The sequence below is a fragment of the Orcinus orca genome, chromosome 21, assembly GCF_937001465.1.
Source record: "Orcinus orca chromosome 21, mOrcOrc1.1, whole genome shotgun sequence".
Lineage (NCBI taxonomy): Eukaryota > Metazoa > Chordata > Mammalia > Artiodactyla > Delphinidae > Orcinus > Orcinus orca.
In genome coordinates, this window is record NC_064579.1 from 4,650,527 (window position 1) to 4,675,089 (window position 24,563).

Genomic DNA, 24,563 nt, shown 5'->3' on the forward strand with positions numbered 1-24,563 from the left:
TGTGTGTATGTAAAGAAGTACCATGATTTACATCATTACTCCTATGAATGTTATATGTTACTTTTCTCTGGTTTATTTCAAGATGTTCTCTTCATTTTTGGTTTTCAGCAGTTTATTATATGATTGGTTCCTTAGGTCTTGTGGAAATAAATAAAAACCAAGCAAATGAGAATAAACAAAGGTTACTTATTCATAGCAAGGACATCATCCACTGTCACTTGCATTTTGGCAGATACTCAAAGGCAGGCAGAAGAGTGGGAAAGCTTTATAGTGGAAGGAAGGGAAGACCTCAGGTGTGCTCTGATTGAAGGTTGTTGGTGGGGGCTGCTGTAGAAGGGTTAACTATGTGATTGGAGTATTTATTTGCCTTTTCTCTGCTTGGTTCTAAGGTGGAAGCAGGGACAAAAATTAGGGAAGCTGAAAGTTTTTATTTTATTTTTTATATATTTATTTATTTTAAATTTTATTTTATTTATTTATTTATTTTTGGCTGTGTTGGGCCTTTGTTGCTGCGCATGGGCTTTCTCTAGTTGTGTCGAGCTGGGGTTACTCTTCGTTGCGGTGCACAGGCTTCTCATTGAGGTGGCTTCTCTTGTTGTGGAGCACGGGCTTCAGTAGTTGTGGCTTGCAGGCTGTAGAGCTGAGGCTCAGGAGTTGTGGCACATGGGCTTAGTTGCTCCACGGCATGTGGGATCTTCCCGGACTAGGGCTCGAACCTGTGTCCCCTGCATTGGCAGGCAGATTCTCAACCACTGCACCACCAGGGAAGAAGCAGCTGATACTTTTTAATCAAGTCCTTGTTATTGGGACTGATTGCTGTATAAGTTATTGGTTAGCTTCCTGGATTGTTACTGGAGATAGCAGCATGACTTCCTACAAAGTCAGCTATTTATTGTCAGTAAAGAGGTTGGTTTCCTGCAGGTCAGAGTTTTATTTTTATATATGGTTTGGCCATTGCCTATTTGTTTATTCATTGTCTCAATCTATAAATGTGGTTTCTCACTAAATTTGGCCATGAATTTTTCAAATACTTTTATACCTATTTTCTCTTTCCATTTTTCTGGACCTCCAATTAAACATATTTTAGATAACATTGTCCCACAGGTTGCTGCAGCCATATTCCATTTTTAAAGCTTGTTTTCTCTCAGGTTTCTTTCAGATTCAATGGTTTCTATAGATCTGTATTCTAGGGTTTTTGTTTTTTGCCATCTGCAGTGTCAGTAAAACATATCCAGTGTATTTCATTTTAAATGTATTTCTTTGTTCTAGAATTTAGAGTTGGCATTTTTGTAACATTTTATTTCTCTGCTGAATTTCCTAATTGCTTCCCTTATTATGCCCAGAATTTCCTTTATGATGTCCTTCATCATGTTTTTAATATCTGTTTTAAATCCATTTATTTACTAATTCCAAAATCCGGTGTTATTTTGAAGTCAGTTTCTTTCTGGTTTTACTTTTGACTATGGGCCACATTTTTCTTTTATTCATATATCTAATATTTTAAATCATATACTGGTGATATTCCATGATACATTGGAGAGCTTGTGATTCTTTTCTCTGAAGAGTTCTCAGGGTCAGTAAGATTGTGTGTTTTGTTGGAACATTTGCTACTTTGTGCTGCCCTGCCAAGGGGAGGCACTCAGGTGAAAACCAGTATAACACAAAACTCAGTAAATGCAGTTTTCCTCTTTCTATTGTTGATTCCCTTCTCTCACCTTTTCTTGCCTGCCTTTGTTGTTGGAGTTTAAAAAATAATTTTTCAGAGTCTACATTTGTCATTGATGAGAAGGCTAATCCAGTGCAAGCTACTCTGCCATTATACTAAAGTAATCTTGAAAAGAAAAAATTATCTTTTGGGTTTATTTACTTTTTACATCTACCTTGAAAAATTAAGTCAGAAGAGTTTGAAGAAACAAGTTTTTGATGATTTTTACCTTGATCCTAATGATTGGGTTGTCATGTTTCATTTATAACAGAAAAAATCATGGAAGTTTACTTGTTCTTTGGGACACGTAGGGACAGTTTTGGAAAATTGAGCCAAATGTTCATCTAATGATGTTATAAATCCATTTTGGAAACAATTAGTGCTTGACACATACATACATATATATATGTGTGTGTGTGTGTGTGTGTGTGTGTGTGTGTTTTAAGTATTTGAGAATAGTGCATTTAACATAAATTATTCTAATAGAAATATATGTGTTTATTTTTCAGGACTTATGCTACTACCAAGGGTATATTGAAGGTTATCCAAATTCTATGGTGATCGTTAGCACATGTACTGGACTCAGGTTGTTATACATAATTTTATGGTTACAAAAAATGGAATTTTTAAGAAATAATTTTCAAATTTGAAAAATTATAATCAGAAGCTTTATTTTTATTTTTAAATTAATTTTATTGGAGTATAGTTGATTTACAATGTTCTGTTAGTTTCTGCTGTACAGCAAAGTGAATCAGTTATACATATACATATACCCACTCTTTTAGATTCTATTCCCATATATAGGTCATTACAGAGTATTGAGTAGAGTTCCCTGTGCTATATGGTAGGTTCTTATTAGTTATCTATTTTATATATAGTAGTGTGTATATGTCAATCCCAATCTTCCAATTCATCCCACCCCACCTTCCCCCCCTTGGTAACCATAAGTTTGTTTTCTACATCTGTGACTCTATTTATGTTTTGTAAATAGGTTCATTTGTACCATTTTTTTTAATATTCCACATATAAGTGATATCATATGATATTTATCTTTCTCTGTCTGACTTACTTCACTCAGTATGACAATCTTTATGTCCATCGATTTTGCTAAAAATGGCATTATTTCATTCTGTATTTATGGCTGAGTAATGTTCCATTGTATATATGTACCGCATCTTCTTTATCCATTTCTCTGTTGATGGACATTTAGGTTGCTTCCATGTCCTGACTATTGTAAAAAAGTGCTGCAGTGAACTTTGGGGTACATGTATCTTTTCGAATTATGCTTTTCTGCAGATATATACCCAGGAGTAGGATTGCTGGATCATATAGTAGCCCTATTTTTAGTTTTTTAAGGAACCTCCATACTGTTGTCCATAGTGGCAGCACCAATTTACATTCACACCAACAGTGTAGGAGGGTTCCCTTTTCTCCACACACTCTCCAGTATTTATTGCTCGTAGATTTTTTTGATGATGGCCATTCTGACCAGTGTGAAGTGATACCCCATTGTAGTTTTGATTTGCATTTCTCTAATAATTGGTGATGTGAAGCATCTTTTCATGTGTCTCTTGGCCATCTGTATGTCTTCTTTGGAGGAATGTCTATTTAGATCTTCCACCCATTTTTTGATTGGGTTGTTTCATTTTTTTGATATTGAGCTGTATGAGCTGTTTGTATATTTTGGAGATTAATCCCTTGTCGGTCGTTTCATTTGCACATATTTTCTCCCATTCTGTGGATGGTCTTTTTGTTTTGTTGATGGTTTCCTTTGCTGTGTAAAAGCCTTTGAGTTTAATTAGGTCTCATTTGCTTATTTTTGTTTTTATTTTCATTACTCTAGGAGGTAGAGCAAAAAAAGATCTTGCTTCGATTTATGTCAGAGAGTGTTCTGCCTATGTTTTCCTCTAAGAGTTTTATAGTATCCAGTCTTACATTTAGGTCTTTAATCCATTTTGAGTTTATTTTTGTGTATGGTGTTAGGGAACATTCTAATTTCATTCTTTTACATGTAGCGGTCCAGTGTTCCCAGCACCACTTATTGACGAGACTGTCTTTTCTCCATTGTATATTCTTGCCTCCTTTGTCATAGATTAGGTGACCATAGGTGCGTAGGTTTATATCTGGACTTTCTAGCCTGTTTCATTGATCTATATTTGTGTTATTGTGCTAGTACCATACTGTCTTGATTACTGTAGCTTTGTAGTATTGTCTGGGGAACCTGATTCCTCTAGTCCATTTTTCTTTCTCAAGATTGATTTGGCTATTTGGGGGTCTTTTGTGTTTTCATATAAATTGTGAAATTTTTTGTTCTAGTTCTGTGAAAAATGCCATTGGTAATTTGATAGGGATTGCATTGAATCTGTAGATTGCTTTGGGTAGTATAGTCATTTTCACAATATTGATTGTTCCAATCTAAGGACATGGTATATCTCTCCATCTGTTTGTGTCATCTTTGATTTCTTTCATCAGTATCTTATAGTTTTCTGAATGCAGGTCTTTTGCCTCCTTAAGTAGGTTAATTGCTAGGTACTTTATTATTTTTGATGTGATGGTAAATGGGATTGTTTCCTTAATTTCTCTTTCTGATCTTTCATTAGTAGTGTATAGGAATGCAACAGATTTCTGCACATTAATTTTGTATCCTGTGACTTTACCAAATTAATTGATGAGCCCTAGTAGTTTTCTGGTGGCATCTTTAGGATTTGCTATGTATAGTATCATGTCTTCTGCAGACAGTTTAACTTCTTTTCCAATTTGTATTTCTTTTTCTTCTCTGATTGCCGTGGCTAGGACTTCCAAAACTATGTTGAGTGAAAGTGGAGAGAGTGGACATCCTTGTCTTGTTCCTGATCTTAGAGGAAATGCTTTCAGTTTTTCACTGTTGAGAATGATGTTTGCTGTAGGCTTGTCGTATATGGCCTTCATTATGTTGAGGTAGGTTCCCTCTATGCCCACTTTCTAGAGAGTTTTTATCATATATGGGTGTTTAATTTTGTCAAAAGCCTTTTCTGCATCTATTGAGATGATCATATTGTTTTTATTCAGTTTGTTAATATGGTGTATCACACTGATTGGTTTACGTATATTGAAGAATCCTTGCATCATTGGGATAAATCCCACTTGATCATGGTATATGATTCTTTTAATGTGTTGTTGGATTTGGTTAGCTAGTATTTTGTTGAGGATTTTTGCATCTATGTTCATCAGTGATATTGACCTGTAATGTGTGTGTGTGTTTGTGATACCTTTGTCTGGTTTTGGTATCAGGGTGATGGTGGCCTCATAGAATGAGCTTCTGAGTGTTCCTTTCTCTGCAATTTTTGGAATGGTTTGAGAAGGACATGTGTTAGCTCTTTTCTAAGTGTTTGATAGAATTCACCTGTGAAGCCATCTGGTCCTGGACTTTTGTTTGTTGGAAGTTTTTATATCACTGTTTCAACTTCAGTACTTGTGATTGGTCTATTTATATTTTCTACTTCCTCCTGGTTCAGTCTTGGAGGGTTGTGTCTTTCTAAGAATTTGTCAATTTCTTCTAGGCTGTTCTTTTTATTGGCATATAATTGCTTGTAGTAGTCTCTTATGATCCTTTGTATTTCTATGGTGTCAGTTTCAACTTCTCCTTTTTATTTCTAGTTGTATTAATTTGAGTCCTCTCCCTTTTTTTTCTTCATGAGGCTGGCTAAAGGTTTATCAATTTTATTTATCTTCTCAAAGAACCAGCTTTTAGTTTCCTTGATCTTTGCTAAGTTATAAAGTGAGGCATGGCTTATAGTGGGAAATTGTCATTGGAAAAGCACAGCATGGAGACTTTTGTACTGTCTCCTACTCTTCTCCTGAATTACGATTTTTTAGTGTATGTGGAGACCACAGAGTACTAGTAGCTTGGTAAATACCAATAGCATTACTACTCTGTTCCACTCAGTAAATTTGTGGATACTCGGTAACTTTTTCTTACTTCACCACATAAGGCTAAGAATGAAAATAACCTGCATACTATTAAAAAACCCTGATTATGTCATTTTATTGACTTTGTGAAAAATGAACTGTTTTATTTATTCACTTACTTTTTGGAATTTTTAGGGGCTTACTACAATTTGAAAATGTAAGTTATGGAATTGAGCCCTTGGAGCCTTCAATTGGTTTTGAACATGTGATTTATCAAGTAAAACATAGGAATACAGGTGCTCCTTTATATGCTGAGAAGGATATTGAGTCAAGAGAAGAGCCCTATAAAATACAAAGTGTAGAGGTAAGTGATCAATTGAGTAAGCTATATAGTTATTACTAAGCAGCAATATAAAAAATGTATTTTTTTCTGATAAAAAATTATTAACATATGTATATGAGAGAAAGAGAGAGAGAGTGATACCAGAAACTTCATAACCTATTGTAAGTCTTAAAACTAGTCATTCAGTTTTCCAGAACACCAAGATGGCATTTTCTGCTGTTAGTGGCATTTTTCCCTGTGATCCAGACCTTTGTTGTCTGCAGATGCTCTCCTTTCTCCATATCCATTATATCAAAGTTTGGATATAATAAACATAAGTGACATTCACATAAATTAACATAAAAATTCACATAAAATGAAGATACTTATCTAGGATGCTGAGAAGAATCACTAGTGTCTTTTAAGGCAACTGCCTCAGGGTAGGCCATTACATTTTCCTTATATCCTTATCCAGGGATGGAGAGACTGCTTCTACTGGCAAAGGAGACTCATCAGAATTTAGTAGAAGTTTAGGGACTTCCCTGGTGGCACAGTAGTTAGGAATCTGCCTGCCAATGCAGGGGACATGGTTTCAATCCCTGGTCTGGGAAGATCCCACATGCCATGGAGCAACTAAGCCCATGTGCCACAACTACTGAGCCTGCGCTCTAGAGCTCACGAGCCACAACTACTGAGCCCGTGTGCCACAGCTACTGAAACCTGCATGCCTAGAGCCCGTGCTCCACAACAGAAGAAGCCACCACAATGAGAAGCCCGTGCATAACAACAAAGAGTAGCCCCCACTCGCCACAACTAGAGAAAGCCCACATGCAGCAACGAAGACCCAACACAGCCAAAATAGATAAATAAATATTTATTTATTTAAAAAAAGAATTTAGGGATTTAGTGACCCCAGCTTCATCAGAGTTTCTCATATACGCTCATTCCAATTTTTAGGATGTTATTTCTTCCAGTAGACACCCTGTGAGGGTGGAAATTCAATTTGTGTTGTAGTTCATCCATTCACAAAATGAGATTCTGGGTTTGGTTTTCAACCTCAGCTCTGCACCAACACGGCTAAGGGTATCTTTCAATAAAGACACTTCCCCAAGAAAACAGAACCAACAGAATATATGTATGTGTGTGTGTGTGTGTGTGTGTGTGTGTGCATACACACACATATATATTTGATGTAAACACACACACACACACACACAAAGAGAGGGAGAATGAAAGAATTTAGAGTAGACTGTAGACTAGCAGGCTGGAGACAAGGGAAGAGTTGTATTCAAGTCCAAAGGCAGTCAGCTGGAAGGATTCCTTCTTGCTTACAAGGTAGTCTTTGTTCTAATAAGGCCTTCAACTAATCAGATGAGCTCCACACATATTATGAAGGGTAATCTACTCCACTAAAAGTCCACCAATCTAAATGTTTATCTTATCCAAAATCATTTTCACAGAGACATCCAGAATAATTTTTGAACAAAAATCTGGGCATTGTGGCCCAGGCAAGTTCACAGAAAAAATTAACCATCACACCAGGTTTACAAAATTTATTTCATATTTCCTCCAAAAGTTTTATTCTTTAATCTCTTACATTTCAATATATGATCCAATTTAATTTAATTTTTGTATGGAGTGAAGGAGGGCTCTAAATTCATCATTTTTCGTATGCATATCTAGTTTTCCCAACACCATTTGTTGAAAAGACTCATGTTTGTTCCACTGAATCTTCATGACCCTTTTTTTCAAAGATCAGTTGACCATAGATGTTAGGGATTATTTCTGCACTTGCAATAATACTCCATTGATCTTATGTCTATCCTTATGCCAGAGCCACACTTTTTACTACTATACCTTTGGAATAAGTTTTGGAATTAGTAAGTGTACATCCTTCAGTAATGTTCTTTTTCAAGATTGTTTTGGCTATTCTTGATACTATCAATCTCCAAATAAATTTTAAAATTCACTTATTTTCAATTCCCTGAAAAATCAAGCTGGGATTCTGTTGATTCTGTAGATTAATCTTGGAAATATTGCCACTTAACAATATTAACTCGTCCTATCCATGAACATTGAGCAGCTTTTTGTTTTTAGGTCTTCTTTAATTTTTTACCACAATCTTTTGTATAGTTGTCTTCAAGTTGTCAGCCAAACTTCTTAGGTTAAATTTATTTCTACAAATGTTGTCATTTAAATGCTATTTCACATTTAAAATTTTATTTCAAATTTGGATTTCTCATTATTCATGTTTGGAAATTATTGACTTTTGTATACTGATTTCATATTCTGCAAACTTGTTTAAATTGGGTATTAGTTTTTTATTGTACTCTTTGTAGTCTTCTATGTACAAGATGATGTCATCTTAAACAAAGATTATGTTCTTCCTTTTCAATTATGATGCTTTTAACTTCTCTTCTATTGCCTACATGCCCTGGTTAGCATGGTGTTGAATAGGTGAGAAGAATATCCTTGTCTTGGACCAATTTTAAGAAGAAAGTCCACCACTATTAAGTATAATGTTAATGGTGAAATAATATAAAAACTTTCTGAAACTTTCAATTCACTTTACTCTCTGATAAAATTCTCCTGCTTCACTTTCTATCTCACTTTCTCTGACTTTTCCTTATACACTCATGTTCTAGATAATGATATTTCTTGTGTTATGTCTCAGGTTTTTGTTTGTGTTGTATATTGTCTTGTATATTTTTTCACGGCTTTATCTACGGTGATTTACAGATCTCCCACTCTTATTCCAATTTTTTTCTGAGTTATTGATCTTACATTGGACATAATGACTGCCCAAGTTAAACAAAATACACACACATTAACTATCTACCTACTTATCTATTTATCTATCTATATCATCTATCATCTATCTATCATCATCTTCATGTCCCTCTCACTTCCTGAATATTCTTACCAGTGGGCTTTGGTATCTTTTAACTTTAACTTTTTAATCCAACTACATTGCAATTGGATCATTTAGTAGTGTTCTCCAATCTTCTTCCCTAGCTCCAATTCTTTAGTGTTTATTTGACCAAAGCAAAGTTTCATGCAATTGATGTCAACTTTATATAGCACATTTCCAAGAAATTGGTTTTCTTTATTGGCTACTTTCATTTACTAAATAAAATAGCTTTTCAGGTCTTCTGAAATCTTAACACCTGCCCACCTTCCCAATATACAGATTTCTTGGCATTCTTTTATGCATCTTTGTCTTAAATTTTTAATTATTTTGCTGAAACAGACTATATCTTTTCCCCATGAAAGCTTATTGTCCAGTAAATAAGTGAATAAATTATAATCAACTAAATATCATCAATCCCTATCTCACAGATGAAAATAAACAAGGATTACTTCAGGAAATGTAAGTCAACTAACACTTATGTTGCTTAAAACAAAGAAATAGCTTTGAATCTCTCAAACCATTAATATTTTGTTAGTTTCAATTAATATAAATGTTTATTTTTCTCCTCCAGTAAAGTTCATTTCCTTGTTTAGGCACTTCAATGAAACTTTGGAATCCTATAAGCAAAACTATCATGAAGCATTCAGTGCTTCCTTTTGGATGGAAATGAAAATAAACCAATTAGACCATAAGGGGATTTCATTTGCATTTTAAAAAAAACAAACCCTCAAGTCTCCAAGAGAATTTTTTTTCTTTTTTCAGTACGCGGGCCTCTCACTGCTGTGGCCTCTCCCGTTGCGGAGCACAGGCTCCGGACGCGCAGGGGCAGCGGCCATGGCTCACGGGCCCAGCCGCTCCACGGCATGTGGGATCTTCCCGGACCGGGGCACGAACCCGTGCCCCCTGCATCGGCAGGCGGACTCTCAACCACTGCGCCACCAGGGAAGCCCAAAGAGAATTTTTAAATGAAGGGAAAAAATGAATGATCATTCACCCCTGAATTTGTCTTACTGACCTTATTGACTTTTTTTCCTTTAAATTACTACAATCTTCACTTTTCTCTGCTAAATCCTAGATTTATTTTTCTCTATTGCTCCTCTTTATGTTAAGGAAAATGGTTTAACTAAAATGTGATAGTTTTGAACTTTCAAAGGATTAAATACCAGTGTAAAAAGAAAAAAATTCAGGCATTAAAATACCATAATAAAAGTTTTCTCAACTTTTGAAATTTGATCCTCCTTTTCTGCTTCTATATATTTGTCCAGTGCTTATACATGGTATGCTATTTTAGTAACAAACTATTTTGAGTTAACTGCACTATAGTCTTAAAGTGCCCACAAAGACTGTCTTCCAAGTTTTCCCTAGTGCATTCCTCCTAGGTTAACTTCATGTAAAAATAATGATGAACATAAGTAATATTTTATTAAACGTAGTTACAACAATTATTACTTGTTGGCAGAGTGTAAGTCACACAGATCATAAGCCCATCGGGCCTCACATTTGTGCCTAATTTAACCACTGTGGTCTAATTAAATGACATCATAACCAGATTCCACATACTGAGATATCTATGGTGCAGTTTAAGAAACCCATTTTGTTTCTCTGTTGCTCACTTTTTTCTGCGGTGATTTATACAAGGATTAGCTTTATCCTTCAGATGAAATCCCACCCCTCTAAACACAGAGATGTGCCCCTACTCTTTCAAGGCCGTAGATAAAACCATACAGCATAATAATGTATAGTGGAATCATTAAACGAACATAAATACACACATAATGGCAAGTCAAGGGAAGAATTTCCTCAGGGAAAAGAATCATATGAGTAGCCCAGTACCAGTGAGAATATGGAGAATGGAAGGTAGAGGAAAGCTATTTTCTGAGTAAATTAAGTGATTGATCAGGTGTGAAAGACATGACAAAGGCAATATTCTGAAAATGATTTCTATTTTCATATAGAAAACTGAATTTTCAATGTTGAATTTGTGAAGTAGTATATTACTTAAAATAATTAAATGATTCTTCAATTTTTATCTAAAGATTGTGACTTTTTTTCAGGCACCTGCAGACTTCTCTCAGTATATAGAAATGCATGTTGTAGTTGAAAAAAATTTAGTAAGTATACTTTCACTTATTTGTCTTATCTTAATTTATATTAGCAATGGGAGGTTATAAAAAGTGTTGGAATAAATTTTTAACATAGGACAATAAATGATTTTATTTAATTTTTGCTTTATCTCTGCCTTAATGAATTTAAATTACTAGTATCAGTAGTAAATTGGAAATCAAATCTCTATTAGTTTATTTTAAATTTTATATAATTAACATATTAAAACATGTTACCTATAAAATAGTTTCTTAGTAATTTTTATTCATCATTCCCATACCCATAATGTCTAATAACCTTTGATCTTTTACTGTCTCCATAATTTTGCCTTTTTCAGAAGATCATATAGTTGAAATGTACAGTATGTAGTTGTTACAGATTAGCTTCTTTACCTTGGTAACATGCATTTAACTTTACTACATGCCTTATCATGGCTTGCGAGCTAATTTCTTTTAGTACTGAGTAATATTGCATTGTCTGTATGTACCACAGTTTATTTATCCATTCATCTACTAAAGGACATCTTGGTTGCTTCCAATTTTGAGATGAATCAAGCTGCTATTAACATCCATTCACAGGTTTTTGTATTGACATACTTTAAATCCTTTGGGTAAATATCAAGCAGCATGATTGCTGCATCATATGGTAACAGTATGGTTTTTTTGTTTGATTTTTTTGTGAGAAACTGCCAGACTGTCTTCCAAAGTGCCTGTTTCATCTTGCATTCAGCACTTTAAATATATCATCCCCTTGTCTTCTGTCCTCTAAAGTGTTTGCTAAGAAATCGGCTAGTAATCTTATTATCACCCCTTTTATGTGGTTAGTTACTTTTCTCTTGCTGCCTTCAATATTAATATTCTCTTTAGGTTTTGACAGTTTGATTATAATTTGTCTTGGTGTGGGTCTCTTTGGCTTTATCCTTCTTAGAATTTAAGCTTAAGGATTTGTGTGTTCATGTGGTTCATCAGATTTGGCAAGCTTTTGGCCATTATATCTTTAAATAATCTCTCTTCTTCTTCTGGGATTCCCTTAAGTCATATATTGTTCTGCATAATGGTATCCCACCAGTCCCTCCTTTTTCTTTCTGGTTCTCAGACTCAATAATTTCAGTTATCCTGTTCTCAAGTTTACTGCTTCTTTCTTCTGCCCCTTTAAATCTACTGTTGAATCCTTCTACTCAATTTTCAGCTCAGTTATCGCATTTTTCAATGCCAGAATTTGTTTGGTTTCTTTTTATAATTTCTGTATCTTTGTTGATATTTTCATTTTATTCATATATCATTTTCCTGACTTCCCTTCATTCTTTTTGTTTTCCTTTAGCTCTTTGAGCATATTTTAGGCAGTTGTTTTAAAGACTTTGTCTAGTATGTCTCTATGTCCTCAGGAAGGGTTTCTGTCAATTTATTTCCTTCGTTTGGGCCATGCTTTTTTTCTTTGTTTGCCTTGTAACATAGACTGTTTCTGTTCCTCTAAAATTTATACTAATGCATAGTGATGGTACTGGGAAGTGGAGCCTTTGGGAGTGGCTTAGGTCATGAAGCTGGAGCCCTCATGAATGGGATTAGTGCCCTTATAAAAGAGAGGCCAGAGAGCTCCCTCACCTCTTCTACCATGTGAGGACAGAGCAGGAAGATGGCAAGATGGCCATCTCTGAACCAGGGAGCATGTTCTCATCAGACACAGGGTATGCTGGAAACCTAATCTTTAAACTTCCTGGCCTCCAGAACTGTGAGAAATAAATATTTGTTGTTTGAGCACCCAGTCTATGGTGTTTTTGTTAGGGCAGCCCAAACTGACTAAGACACATTGTGATTTTTGTTGAAAATTCAGCATTTGATAAAATAACCAGGGGACACAGAAAACAGCCATTCAGGCACCTTCCAGACCGGTTAGAACATTGCAGATAAGGTCTTCTCTGCTCCACCTGGTATAAGGGAGGGAATTGGGAAATGGACTACCATTTCCTCCAGATTAAACCATGCCACACTGGGGAAGGGAACAGGGCATAGGGGAGTAAAAACACCACAAAATTTCCTGTCATTTTCAAGATGTTTTTTTCTTGATTGGACATTTGTAGACCTTTGAATGTTTTCCTGAGGTTTTCTGGAGGCTCCAATGAGGTTATTTCAGCCAGTTTCTGGTTGTCTTTTGATGTTTCCAGAGAAAAACGAAGGCTTGGTGTTTTCTAGTTCTCCATTTTGTTGACTTCACTCCCCATGAAGGATATTTTTAATTATTTGTTGTCATCATTTTACAAAGGCTACTTTAAATCTTTGTCAGATAATTCTACCAAGTGATGTACTTTGGTGTTGACATGTATTGACTGACTTTTCTCCCTCAAGTTGTGATTTTCCTGGTTCTTGGTATGGCAAATGGTTTTCAGTTGCTTTCTGGAAATTTTTACTATTACGTTATGCAATTCTTCATTCTACTTAAATCTTTTATTTTGTTCATTCAGACTCCTTAGTTGTAGCACATAAGTCCTGACCAAATTATATGGGTTAAATTCAATGACAAAAGTTCTCAGAGCCTTCATAATGCTATTTTGGTCTTCTTGGTTCAGTCACTGTTTCTGCGGGTCCCAGTGATACTTGCCTGTCCTGCCTGCAGGAGTGGAAGGACCTTCCCCTGTCTCCTTCTATTGCCTCTGAGTGGAATATTGTAGATGGTGGGCCTGTGCAGGTGGAAAGTGTCTCCCTGGTCCACCCAGTGCCAGTGGGACTCTAGTACTGTTTGTGCGGGTGGGAGTTACTTCCCAGGGTCATTCTGCCTAGCGTTTCTAGGTAGGTACAGGAGACATCAAGCCTGTGGGGGTGGAGATATTTTGTCAGAAGAGTTTCGCTCTTCCCTGCTGATACCGCCAATAGGACCAAATGGCTGTTTCCTGGTCCAGGCCACCTGTTGTCTCAAGCTCGTTAATGAGAAGCTCCATGCTGTGGTGCAGAGGTTACTATTCTAGGCATCACGGTGTTAATGGGTTTCTCATTCCATTTCTACCTGGACTACTTTTTTGCCACTGGATGGGGTGTTGGGAATTGCTGAGAAGCTATGTTGTTCTTCCATTCCTAGCATACCTGTACAGGTACCTTCTTACTTCCACCTTTTAGAGACTTCCTATGATTTTTTTGTTATATTATTTCAGGGTTTATACTTTTTTATAATTTTGATCAGCTTGGAGGAACAGGGAGAGATGAGTTTATACCACCCTTTCTTGAAATTTAAATTATTGCCTTTTGTGGGAATTCCTTGACGGCCCAGTGGTTAGGATGCAGGCTTTTTCACTGCTGGGGGCCCAGGTTCGATCCCTGGTTGGCGAACTAAGATCCCAGAAGCCGCTTGGCCAAAAAAGAAAAAAAAAGGGATAAATTACTGTCTTTTGCAAGTTTTTTTAAACTAATTTTAGAGAAGAAAAGACAAGATATTTATTGTTTTATACTTTGTTATTGCTAGTACCGATGTTCTTTATTATACTTATGTAGATATGAGTTACTGTTTTGTGTCATCTTTTCAACCTGAGAATTTCCTGATTATTACCATTTCTTGCCTTATTATTTCTGGCAGAGCAGCTCTGCTATCACTGATTTCTCTCTCTCTCTCTGTCTTTAAAATTTGAGAATGGCTTTCTGTTGCCTTTACTTAAGAAGAATAGTTTTGCTGAGTATAGAATTCTTGATTGAGAGTATTTTGTGGTAGCACTTTGAATTTGTAACCCCACCTGGTCTCCATTGATTCTAATGAGAAGTCAGCTCTGAACCTTGCTGTGCTTCTCCTATAGGTGATGTACCACTTTTTTCTTCTCAGTGTAAAGATTTTCTCCTTGTGGCTGTTGTCCAGTAACTACAACTATGATGTGTCTATGTGTGATTGTCTTTGATTTTATCTTACTTGAAGTTTGTTAAGCCTAAGTAATGTGTAGATTAGTGATTTTCATTGTTTGGGAGTTTTTAGCTATTATTTACTCAAGTTTTGTATTTTTGTTTGTTTTGTTTTGTTTTGTTTTTGATCATTTCTATGTCTCCTCTCCTTCTAAGATGCTCATTCTGTAAATGTGTATTTGCTTCATGGTGTCAAACAGGTGTCTGAGATTCTGTTCACTTTACTTCTTGTTTTTCCTTTCTGTTCTTTATGTTGAATAATTTCTATTGATACATTATTATTTTCATTTATTCTTTCTGCTAGTGAGCTTATATAATTTTAGTTATTATATTTTCAACTCAAGTATCTATTTAGTTCGTTTTTACAATTTTATAATTATTATTTGTTTTTTCTATTTCACTCAGGTTTATTGAGATATAATTGACACATAACTGTGTAAGTTTAATGTGTATGTGTTGACTTGATACATTTATAAATTACAAAATGATTACCACTGTAGTATTGGCTACCACGTCCATCCCATCACATAATTAATTTTCATTTCTCTTTTGTGGTGAGAACATTTAAATTCTACTCTCTTAGAACATTCAAGTATATGATGCAGTGTTATTAGCCATCATCACCAAGCTGTACATTATAATGTGTAATTTATATTCTTTACTGATACTCTCTTTTTTATGAGTCAATGTCATCATTCCTTTACTTCTTTAAACATGGTTCCTTTCAGTTCCATGTTTACCATAGTTGTTTTATAGTTTCGTGTGCTAAATCCAATAAGGTCTACCTCATAGTTTCTAATGACTGCATTTTCAAATATGTGGGTAACATTGTTTTATTGTGCTTACTGTTTTTTAAATTCTTGTTTCTACTTTTAAGCCAGGATTTTTGTGGTTGACCTTGGGTGAACATATCTTAGTGGTCAGCCAATGACTGGTCAGAGGCTATGCTCCAACATTTGAGCTAGTAGGCTTCTAACGTTTGCAAATGGATTTGTCTGTTAGGGAAAGTATTCAGTTTTCAAGTCAGGTAGGTTTTGATTTTTATAGGACTTTCTCACATCTCCTCAGGTAGTGAGTAACGTTTCAAGTTCAGCCATGAACTTGTCGATATCTTAGACCCCTTTCAGTCTCTCCTGAGCATGAGTGTTAACTGGTGCATGAATGGAATATTCCAGACTATAAAGGATATATGGAAGGTTGTCAAGACCCGTTATGGCTATCATATCCCCCCCCCAATTCCATGTTAGATTTCTGGCTCATCTTCTGGTCTGTTGCTTAAAATAACCAGTATCACAGCCTAAGTTTATCTGTGATGATGCCCTTCAATATTCATTTGCCACAGAGATCACTATTGTTTTTGACAGTATATCTGGGCACGTAGTTTTGCCCTGCTCTGCACCAAATCAAGTTATCCTCCTCTGATAGGGAAGTGTTTGGATTTTATGGCTTGACCTACCATGGTAGAATTACCACACAATACAATTTGAGATGTGGTTGGGGACAACCTCAGGTGAAATGTCACAGATTCCCACTGTTCTTACCATAGGATTAATAGTTTTTCTTTAATTAATATTTCTCATTTTAATGCCCTTGGTCAATTGCCAGAATCTTGAAATGTTTTTGAGACTTTTGTCTTTTATCATTCTTATTGTGGAAAGGATTTGCAGACCTCATTATTTCACCATCTCAGGAGTCCCACTCTCTGTAATTAACTTTTTAATCCCCCTTAGTTTGTGAACTTTTCTTCTTGTAGGTTTCACATATTTGCTAGGTATTTTATTTTACTGTGCTTGAAAATTAGATATTTTCATACATTCTTACTTCTATTCCTTGTTTTAGTCATTTATAGATTTCTGAGACACTTTTTGTTGCTCATAACAAACTACTCCAAAATTTAGTGGCTTAAAAGGACAACTATTTATTTAGCTCACAATTCTTAAATATCCTCTGATCTCATTAAGATCTCCTTGTGCTGGACTGGCCTCACTTGTGTACTGTTAGTAAACTACTGATTTTGCTTGGAGTTGGGTGGTCCACTGGGTGTCTCAGCTGGCATGTCTTATCTCTGCTTTCCAATAATATTCGTATCATAATAATGTTATTTTTGTACAAGTTTTTGTGTGGACATAAGCTTTTATTTCTATTAGGTAGATGCAAAAGGTGAGAGTTGCTGAGTTGTGTGGTAACTCAAAATGTTTCACATTTTGAGACCCTAAAAAACAATTTTCACCATTATGTATTGCAGCAGCAATGAACAAATGTATGAGTTCCAATTCCTCTAAATTCTCAACTCTGTTATTGTCTGTCTTTTGGACTTTAGCCATCCTGGTGGGTGTGAATTAGTTTCTCACTGTGCTTTTGATTTGCATTCCCTATTGTGTAATGATGTTGAGAATATTTGCACTTTCTTATTAGCTATTAGAATATTTTATTTGAGAAATTATTTAAATTCTTTACATATATTTCATTGGGTTGTCTTTTTAATTGTTGTAGTTAAGTATTCATTATATATTGTGGATGCTAGACCCTTATCCAATACATGATTTGCAAATATTTTTATCCATTCTGTGGGTTACCTTTTCATTTTTTGATTGTGTCATTTGAAGCATAACATTTAAAAATTTTGAAAACATCAGTCTTTCTCCATTTAATGTTCTTGCTCTCTCCAAATATCAATTGACCATAAGTGTTAGAATTTATTTCTAGAAATTGTTATTTTATTGATCTATAACTCTAATCGAAAGCCAAAAGCACACTGCCTTGATCATTACAGCTTTGTAGTTAGTTTTCAGATTTGGGTGTATGAGTCTTCCAACTTTGTTCTTCTTATTTAAAATTTTTGCAGACATTCTGGATCCCTTTCACTTTCATATACATAATAAGGTAAACTTGCCAATTCCTGCAAAACAATGCTGGAATTTTAATAGGGATTATATTATTTCTATAGATCAATTTGGAGATTATTGCCATCTTAACAATAATAGGTCTTCCAATCCATGAACACAGGTTCACTTTCCATTTATTTGTATCTTCTTTACTTTCTTTCAATGGTGTTTTGTAGTTTTCAGTGTGTGTTTTGTACTTCTTTTGTTAAATTTATTTTTTGGCATATAATAATTGTTTGATACCATCATAAATGGATTTATTTTCTTAATTTAATTTTAGATTGTTTATTGCTGGAGTATGGAAATGCAATTGATTTATATATTGATCTTGTATTCTCCAATTCTGCTGAAATCATTTATTAGTGCTAATGTTTTTTAGTGGTTGTCTTAGGATTTTTATATATACACACCTTTTTGTCTGTTAATAGAGTGTTTAACTTCTTTTTTTTCTACGTAGATGCCTCTTGTTTCTTTTCCTTTACTAAATGCTTAGGCTAGAGCCTCCAGTGAAAGCTGAGATAGTAGCAATGAGAACAGATATACTTATCTTTTTCCTGATCTAAGAGAAATAACACTTATTCTTTCACCATTAAGTGTGATGCTATCTGTGGTTTTTTAATAGATGTCTTTTATCAGGTTGAGGGAGTTCTCGTCTATCCCTAGTTTATTGAGCTTTTTTTTTTTCTTTAGTCAAATGCTTCTTCTGTGTCTTTTGAAAGAATGTCCAGTTTCCACAAAATCTACAAACAATAAATGCCAGAGAGGGTGTGGAGAAAAGAGAACCCTTTTGCACTGTTGGTGGGAATGTAAATTGATATAGCCACTATGGAAAAAAAAATAGAACTACCATATGACCCAGCAATCCCACTACTGGGCATATACCCTGAGAAAACCATAATTCAAAAAGAGACATGTACCACAATGTTCACTGCAGCACTATTTACAATAGCCAGGACATGGAAGCAACCTAAATGTCCATCGACAGATGAATGGATAAAGATGTGGCACATGTATATAATGGAATATTACTCAGCCATAAAAAGAAATGAAATTGAGTTATTTGTAGTGAGGTGGATGGACCTAGAGTCTGTCATACAGAGTGAAGAGGAAAACAAATATCGTATGCTAACACATATATATGGAATCTAAAAAAAAAAAGGTTCTGATGAACATAGGGACAGGACAGGAATAAAGACGCAGACGTAGAGAGTGAAATTGAGGACACAGGGGGTGGGGAGGGGAAGCTGGGACAAAGTGAAAGAGTAGTATTGACATAAATACACTACCAAATGTAAAATAGACAGCTAGTGGGAAGCAGCTGCATAGCACAGGGAGATCAGCTCAGTACTTTGTGACCACCTAGAGGGATGGGACAGGGAGGGTGGGAGGGAGATGCAAGAGGGAGGGGATATGGGGATATATGTATACGTATAGCTGATTCACTTTGTTATACAGCAGAAACTAACACAGCATTGTAAAACAATTATACTCCAATAAAGATGTAAAAAGGAAAAAAAGAATCATGTGGGTTTTGGTCATTATGTTCCTTGTTCTATAATGTTTTGAAATACGTCTATTGGTTTTTAAACATTAAGCCAAGCTTGTATTTCTGAGATAAATCCCACTTGGTCGTGGTGTCTAATTCTTTTTATGTGTTGCATAAATTGGTTAGTTTTCTGATTAGGATTTTTACAATAATATTCATGAGGAATGTAGTTTGTTTTGGACTTTTATTTTCTTGTTATGTCTTTTCTGGTTTTCGTATCAGGGTAATACTGACCTTATTGAATGAATAGAAATGGGTTCCCTCCGATTTTATAGGAGAATTTGTAACGAATTGGTGTTAATTCTTCTCTAAATGTTTGATTGGATTCACCAATAAAGCCTTCTAGAACTAGGCTTTTCTTTGTGGGAATTTTTTAAATGCATATTTAATCTTTTTGCTTGTTACATATTCTGTTTCTTCTTGAGTCAGTTTCAGTATCTGTTTATTATAAGAAATCATTCATTTCATCTAAGTTATCTAAATTGTTGCCACATTATTTTTCACAGTGTTCATTTACAAGGCTAGTTATTTCTCTGTGGTTAGTGACTGTAACCTTTCTTTTATCCTGAATTAATAATTTTTGTTTTGTTAATATATGTTGTTTTTTATATTCATATTTCAATCATTTTGCTCTGATTTTTATTAATTTCTTCCATTTCCTTCCTTTGAGTTCTTTGCTTTTCTTTCACTAATTTCCTAAGTGGAAATTAGTTATTTGAGATGGTGCTTCTTTTTTTTAATATAGCTATTTCCTATAAGTTGCCTTCTGAGCACTGCTTTAGCTGAATACCATAAATTTTACTATGTTGTATTAGTATTCTCTAATTTCCCTGTGATTTCTTCTTTGATTATTGGTTATTTATAATCTATTGTTTAATTTCCACATACTTTGAATTTCTCAAATTTCTTTCTGTTGTTGATTTTTTATGGTCAGAGAGCAATTTTGTATTTTTTAATTGTATTAACTCAGTTGAAGCTTATCCTATAACCTAGTATATAGTCTATTCCTAGATCATGTTCCATGAGCACTTGAGAAGCACATGTTGTGACATTTTGGGGTGGAATATTCTATAAATATCTGTTGGTTTAGGGTTTAGTTTTAGTCTCCTATATCTGTGTTGAGTTTTTGACCAGTTATTCTACTACTGAAATTGTGTACTTAAATCTCCATACATTATTGTTGAATTTTCTATTTCTCCCTTCACTTGTGCGTTTCGTGTAATTTTTAGGCTCAGTTCTTAGATGCATATAATGTTTATAGTTTTATGTCTTCCTGATGGACTTCCCAGTCCTTGAAAATGTACTATGTCTTCTGTAACAATTTTTTTCTTTTGGCCATGCCGCACGGCATGCGGGATCTTAGTTCCCCGACCAGGGATCAAACTGTGCTCCCTGCAGTGGAAGTATGGAGTTTTAACCACTGGACCACCAGGGACATCCCTTCTGTAACAATTTATATTTAATTGTTTTTTTTCCTTAATCAAGTCTGTCAGTCTCTGATGTTTGCTTGGATTATTTAATATACTCATTAATTTTTTTGGTGGGCGGTCTTTCAAATCAACTGAATAGCTAATTCATTTTTAAGGGCAGCACAGCATACCATTGTATTTATATACCATCATTTATTCATTTATTCTATTATTGTTGAGTATTCACTTTGTTTCTAGTTTTTTAAATGTTGCTTTGTCACTATAAATAATGCTACATGAAGTATCCTTAGTCATGAGTTCTTACATCTTGGGAACGTAATCTCTGTGAAAGTAGGTAACCAGGAGTATGGATGATGGGTCAAAGGATATGTATGTAGTTTAATTTCAATAGATATTGTTCATTGCTTTATAAAAACGCTGTAACTTTTCGCATCTCCAAGGTAAAACTGAAAGTAGTATTTTCCTCTCATACCTGCCAACGATTAGTTTTATATTTCTCTTTAATTTTTGTCAGCCAATGGGTATAAAATTATATCTCATTGTAATTTTAACTTCCATTCTTTAACTGAGAATTAATTTGAACATCATTTAATGTTTACTGGCCACTAGTATTTTCTTTTCACTGAACTGACAACTTAATCCTTTTGCTCATTTTATTAATGGTTGTTTGCCTTCTTGTCAACTTGTAAGAAAACTTTGAATATTAAAAATATTCATGCTTTGTTCATTATCCACCCAATGTGAAGGAGCATATCACCTGTTTTCTTCTAGGTGTTTTATGGTTTCAGGTCTTGCATTCAAGTCTTCAATACATTTTGAATTATTTTTTTGTGTATGGTGTAAGATAGTAGTCCAGTTTCATTCTTTTGCATGTGTTGTACAGTTTTCCCTACATTATTTATTAAAGAGACTGTCCTTTCCCCATTTGTTGTAAACTAATTAACCCACGATAATTGGGTTTTTTCCTGAACTCTCTATTCTGTTCCATTGATTTACGTGTCTGTTTTAATGACAATACCACCCACAGTGCTTTGTACCGGTAATATAGTTTGAAATCAGGGAACATGATGTCTCCAGCTTTGTTCTTTCTCACATTTGCTTTGGCTAGTCAGGGTCTTTGTAGTTCTATACAAATTTTAGGTCTGTTTGTTCTATTTCTGTGAAAAATGCCATTGACATTTTGATAAGGATTGCATTGAATCTGTATATTGCTTTGAGTAGTGTGAACATTTTAACAATATTAACTATTCTAATTTATGAGCTTGGAATAACTTTCCACTCATTTGTGCCTTCTTCAGTTGCTTTCATCAATGTCTTTTAGTTTTCAGTGTAAAGACCTATCTCCTTGGTTAAATTTTTCCTAGGTATTTTATTCTTTTGATGCAATTGTAAGTGGGATTGTTTTCTTAATTTCTCTTTCTGATAGCCTGTTATTATTATAAAGAAATATAACAGATTTTTGCATATTGGTTTTTTACCCTGTAACTTTGGTGAATTTTTCTTAGTTCCAACAGTTTTTTGGTGGAGCCTTTCAGGTTTTCTATATATGTCAGCTGCAAATAGTGACAGTTTTACTTCTTTTTTCCCAATTTGAATACTTTTATTTCTTTTTCTTCCTTAATCTCTCTGGCCAGGACTTCCAATACTATGCTAGATAAGAGTGGCGATAGTAGGTATCCTTCCCTTGTTCTTGGTCTTAGAGGGAAAGTTTTTAGCTTTACACTGTTGAGCATGATGTTGGCCGTGGCCTTTATTTTGCTGAGACACATTTCCTCTGTATTCACTTTGTTGAGAGTTTTTATCCTGAAAGGAGGTTGAATTTTGTCAAATGCCTTTTCTGTATCTATTGAGATGATCTTATGATTTTTTTATTCTTTATTTTGTTAATGTGGTGTGCATCACATTGACGGATTCATAGAAATAGAACCATTCTTGCATCCCTGGAATAAATCCCACTTGATCATGATGTATGATCCTTTTAGTGTGCTGTTGAATTTGCATTGCCAATATTCTCTTGAGGATTTTTCCGCCTATATTCATCAGGAATATTGGCCTGTGATTTTCTTTTCTTGGGGTGTTTTTGTCTGGTTTCGATATTAGGATAATGCTGGCCTTGTAAAATGTGTTTAGAAGGCTTTCTTCTTCTCTTAATTTTGCAAGAGTTTGTAGTGCCTTTTTGTATTTTTTTAATATTTTTAATTTTCCACACATTATGTCTATAATAATAAATACTATTTAAAAACTAATAAATTGGTAATTTAAATAATTTCTTAACTCATACTTCTAAATTTTAAACATAATAACCATCATTAAATATTAAGCAATATATATTTAGATCTAAAAGGCAATTATCTTTTTCAGTATAATCATATGGGTTCTGATACAACTGTTGTCACTCAAAAAATTTTCCAGTTGATTGGATTGACCAATGCTGTAAGTGTTTGCTTTTGCATTTGTGTTACTTAAACAATTCTCAGACTTTTTTTATGACCCTGCCTGAATACACATATTGTGTGAAAGAGGGCAAATATATAATCATCTTAAGTTTCAGTTTTCTAACTGTTTAATTGGAGTAATAATAATTGTAAATACCTAATTAGGGTTTTGTAAGGCTTAAATTAAACACTTGACATTGGGCTGGCTTAAGCACAAGCATATCAAAATGTTACTTATTACTTGTTTTATTAGTGATATTTATTACTTGCTAATAGAATTTATAAGATCCAATCCAGATTTACAGTTTAGGTTTTTAATATTTACATCGGTATAGCGTTTATTTTTGCAGATAAATTCCCAAATCTATTTAAACCATGTAGTTTGAACATATTTTCTTTATGTCTTCAATTTTAGATTTTTGATTCATTTAATATTACAATAATTCTATCTTCATTAGAGCTTTGGATAGATGAAAATAAAATTCAGGTAACTGGAGATGCCAATGAATTATTACGCAGATTTTTAAAATGGAAACAATCTTATCTTGTTTTGCGTCCACATGATGTGGCATTTTTACTTGTGTAAGTATATCTTGGCATTACTAAATCTTATACATTAGAAAGCATATGTAATTTGACCTGATTTCTGACAGTTGACAGGCCCTTAGGGAAAAAAATCTTATGTCATTTTTTTATGTACAACATCCTGTGAATATTATTTTTCACAACACGGGTTTTATAGCAGAATTACTAATATAATTACTCTGTTTATTGACTTATAGCTAAAACTCACTTCAATCTTATTACCACGTTTTCTTACCTTGAGTATATAACGTATCATTAAATGTGCCTAACTATACATAAAATATTAACAATATCTGTCTGAAAAAATATACCTGAATTTTATGAATATAGTAATATGGCCTTCTTTTAATGTTTTATTTCCATAAAATCAAAACAAAATAGTGATGAAATAGAAACACTATTGTACATTTCAATATCTCTGACATACTATATTCACAGTGAGCTGCACTTTTAAAAATATAAGCCTCCCTTTCTATTTAATAATCTCTTTGTTTTTCTCTTATCAATATTCAGAACCTGTATGTATTATATATTATCATATTATGTAAAAATCATGTATATAATTATAAAATTATAATCTTTTAAGTTATTTTTTGTCCCACAAATATGCATGCCTTTGCATGGCTAGGGCAGGCTAATTCTATCTGATTAAGGGGAGACTTCAACACATAAGCTTACTCTGCCCATTTGTCAACTTCATTGGCTTAGCTTTCTACTTTTAAGAAATTTTATTTATTATTTTTATGTTATAGGAATCAGTATAATTTTTTAATTACATAAAAATACCTTCATTATTCTCTAAAAATCCGTATGATAATACACTGTTTATTATTTGTTTTTTAAATCTATTTGCAAAATAAGCAGACACGTTTAGTCCC

The 24,563-nt window shown here is 34.1% G+C and overlaps 2 protein-coding genes across 2 annotated transcripts in view; one reads left to right on the top strand and one right to left on the bottom strand.

The window, feature by feature from the left end:
* The window catches only part of ADAM2 (ADAM metallopeptidase domain 2), a 100,025-nt gene that overhangs the window by 16,509 nt on the left and 58,953 nt on the right, over positions 1-24,563 (top strand). Inside the window, exons 5-9 of the mRNA XM_033415023.2 lie at positions 2,215-2,291; positions 5,789-5,957; positions 10,881-10,937; positions 23,027-23,098; positions 23,516-23,682. Of these exons, the coding sequence (XP_033270914.1) occupies positions 2,215-2,291; positions 5,789-5,957; positions 10,881-10,937; positions 23,027-23,098; positions 23,516-23,682 (542 nt within the window). The remainder of the gene's footprint in view (positions 1-2,214; positions 2,292-5,788; positions 5,958-10,880; positions 10,938-23,026; positions 23,099-23,515; positions 23,683-24,563) is intronic.
* LOC101284300 (disintegrin and metalloproteinase domain-containing protein 5-like) overlaps positions 1-24,563 on the bottom strand; it is a 207,613-nt gene that overhangs the window by 6,212 nt on the left and 176,838 nt on the right. The window lies entirely within an intron of this gene.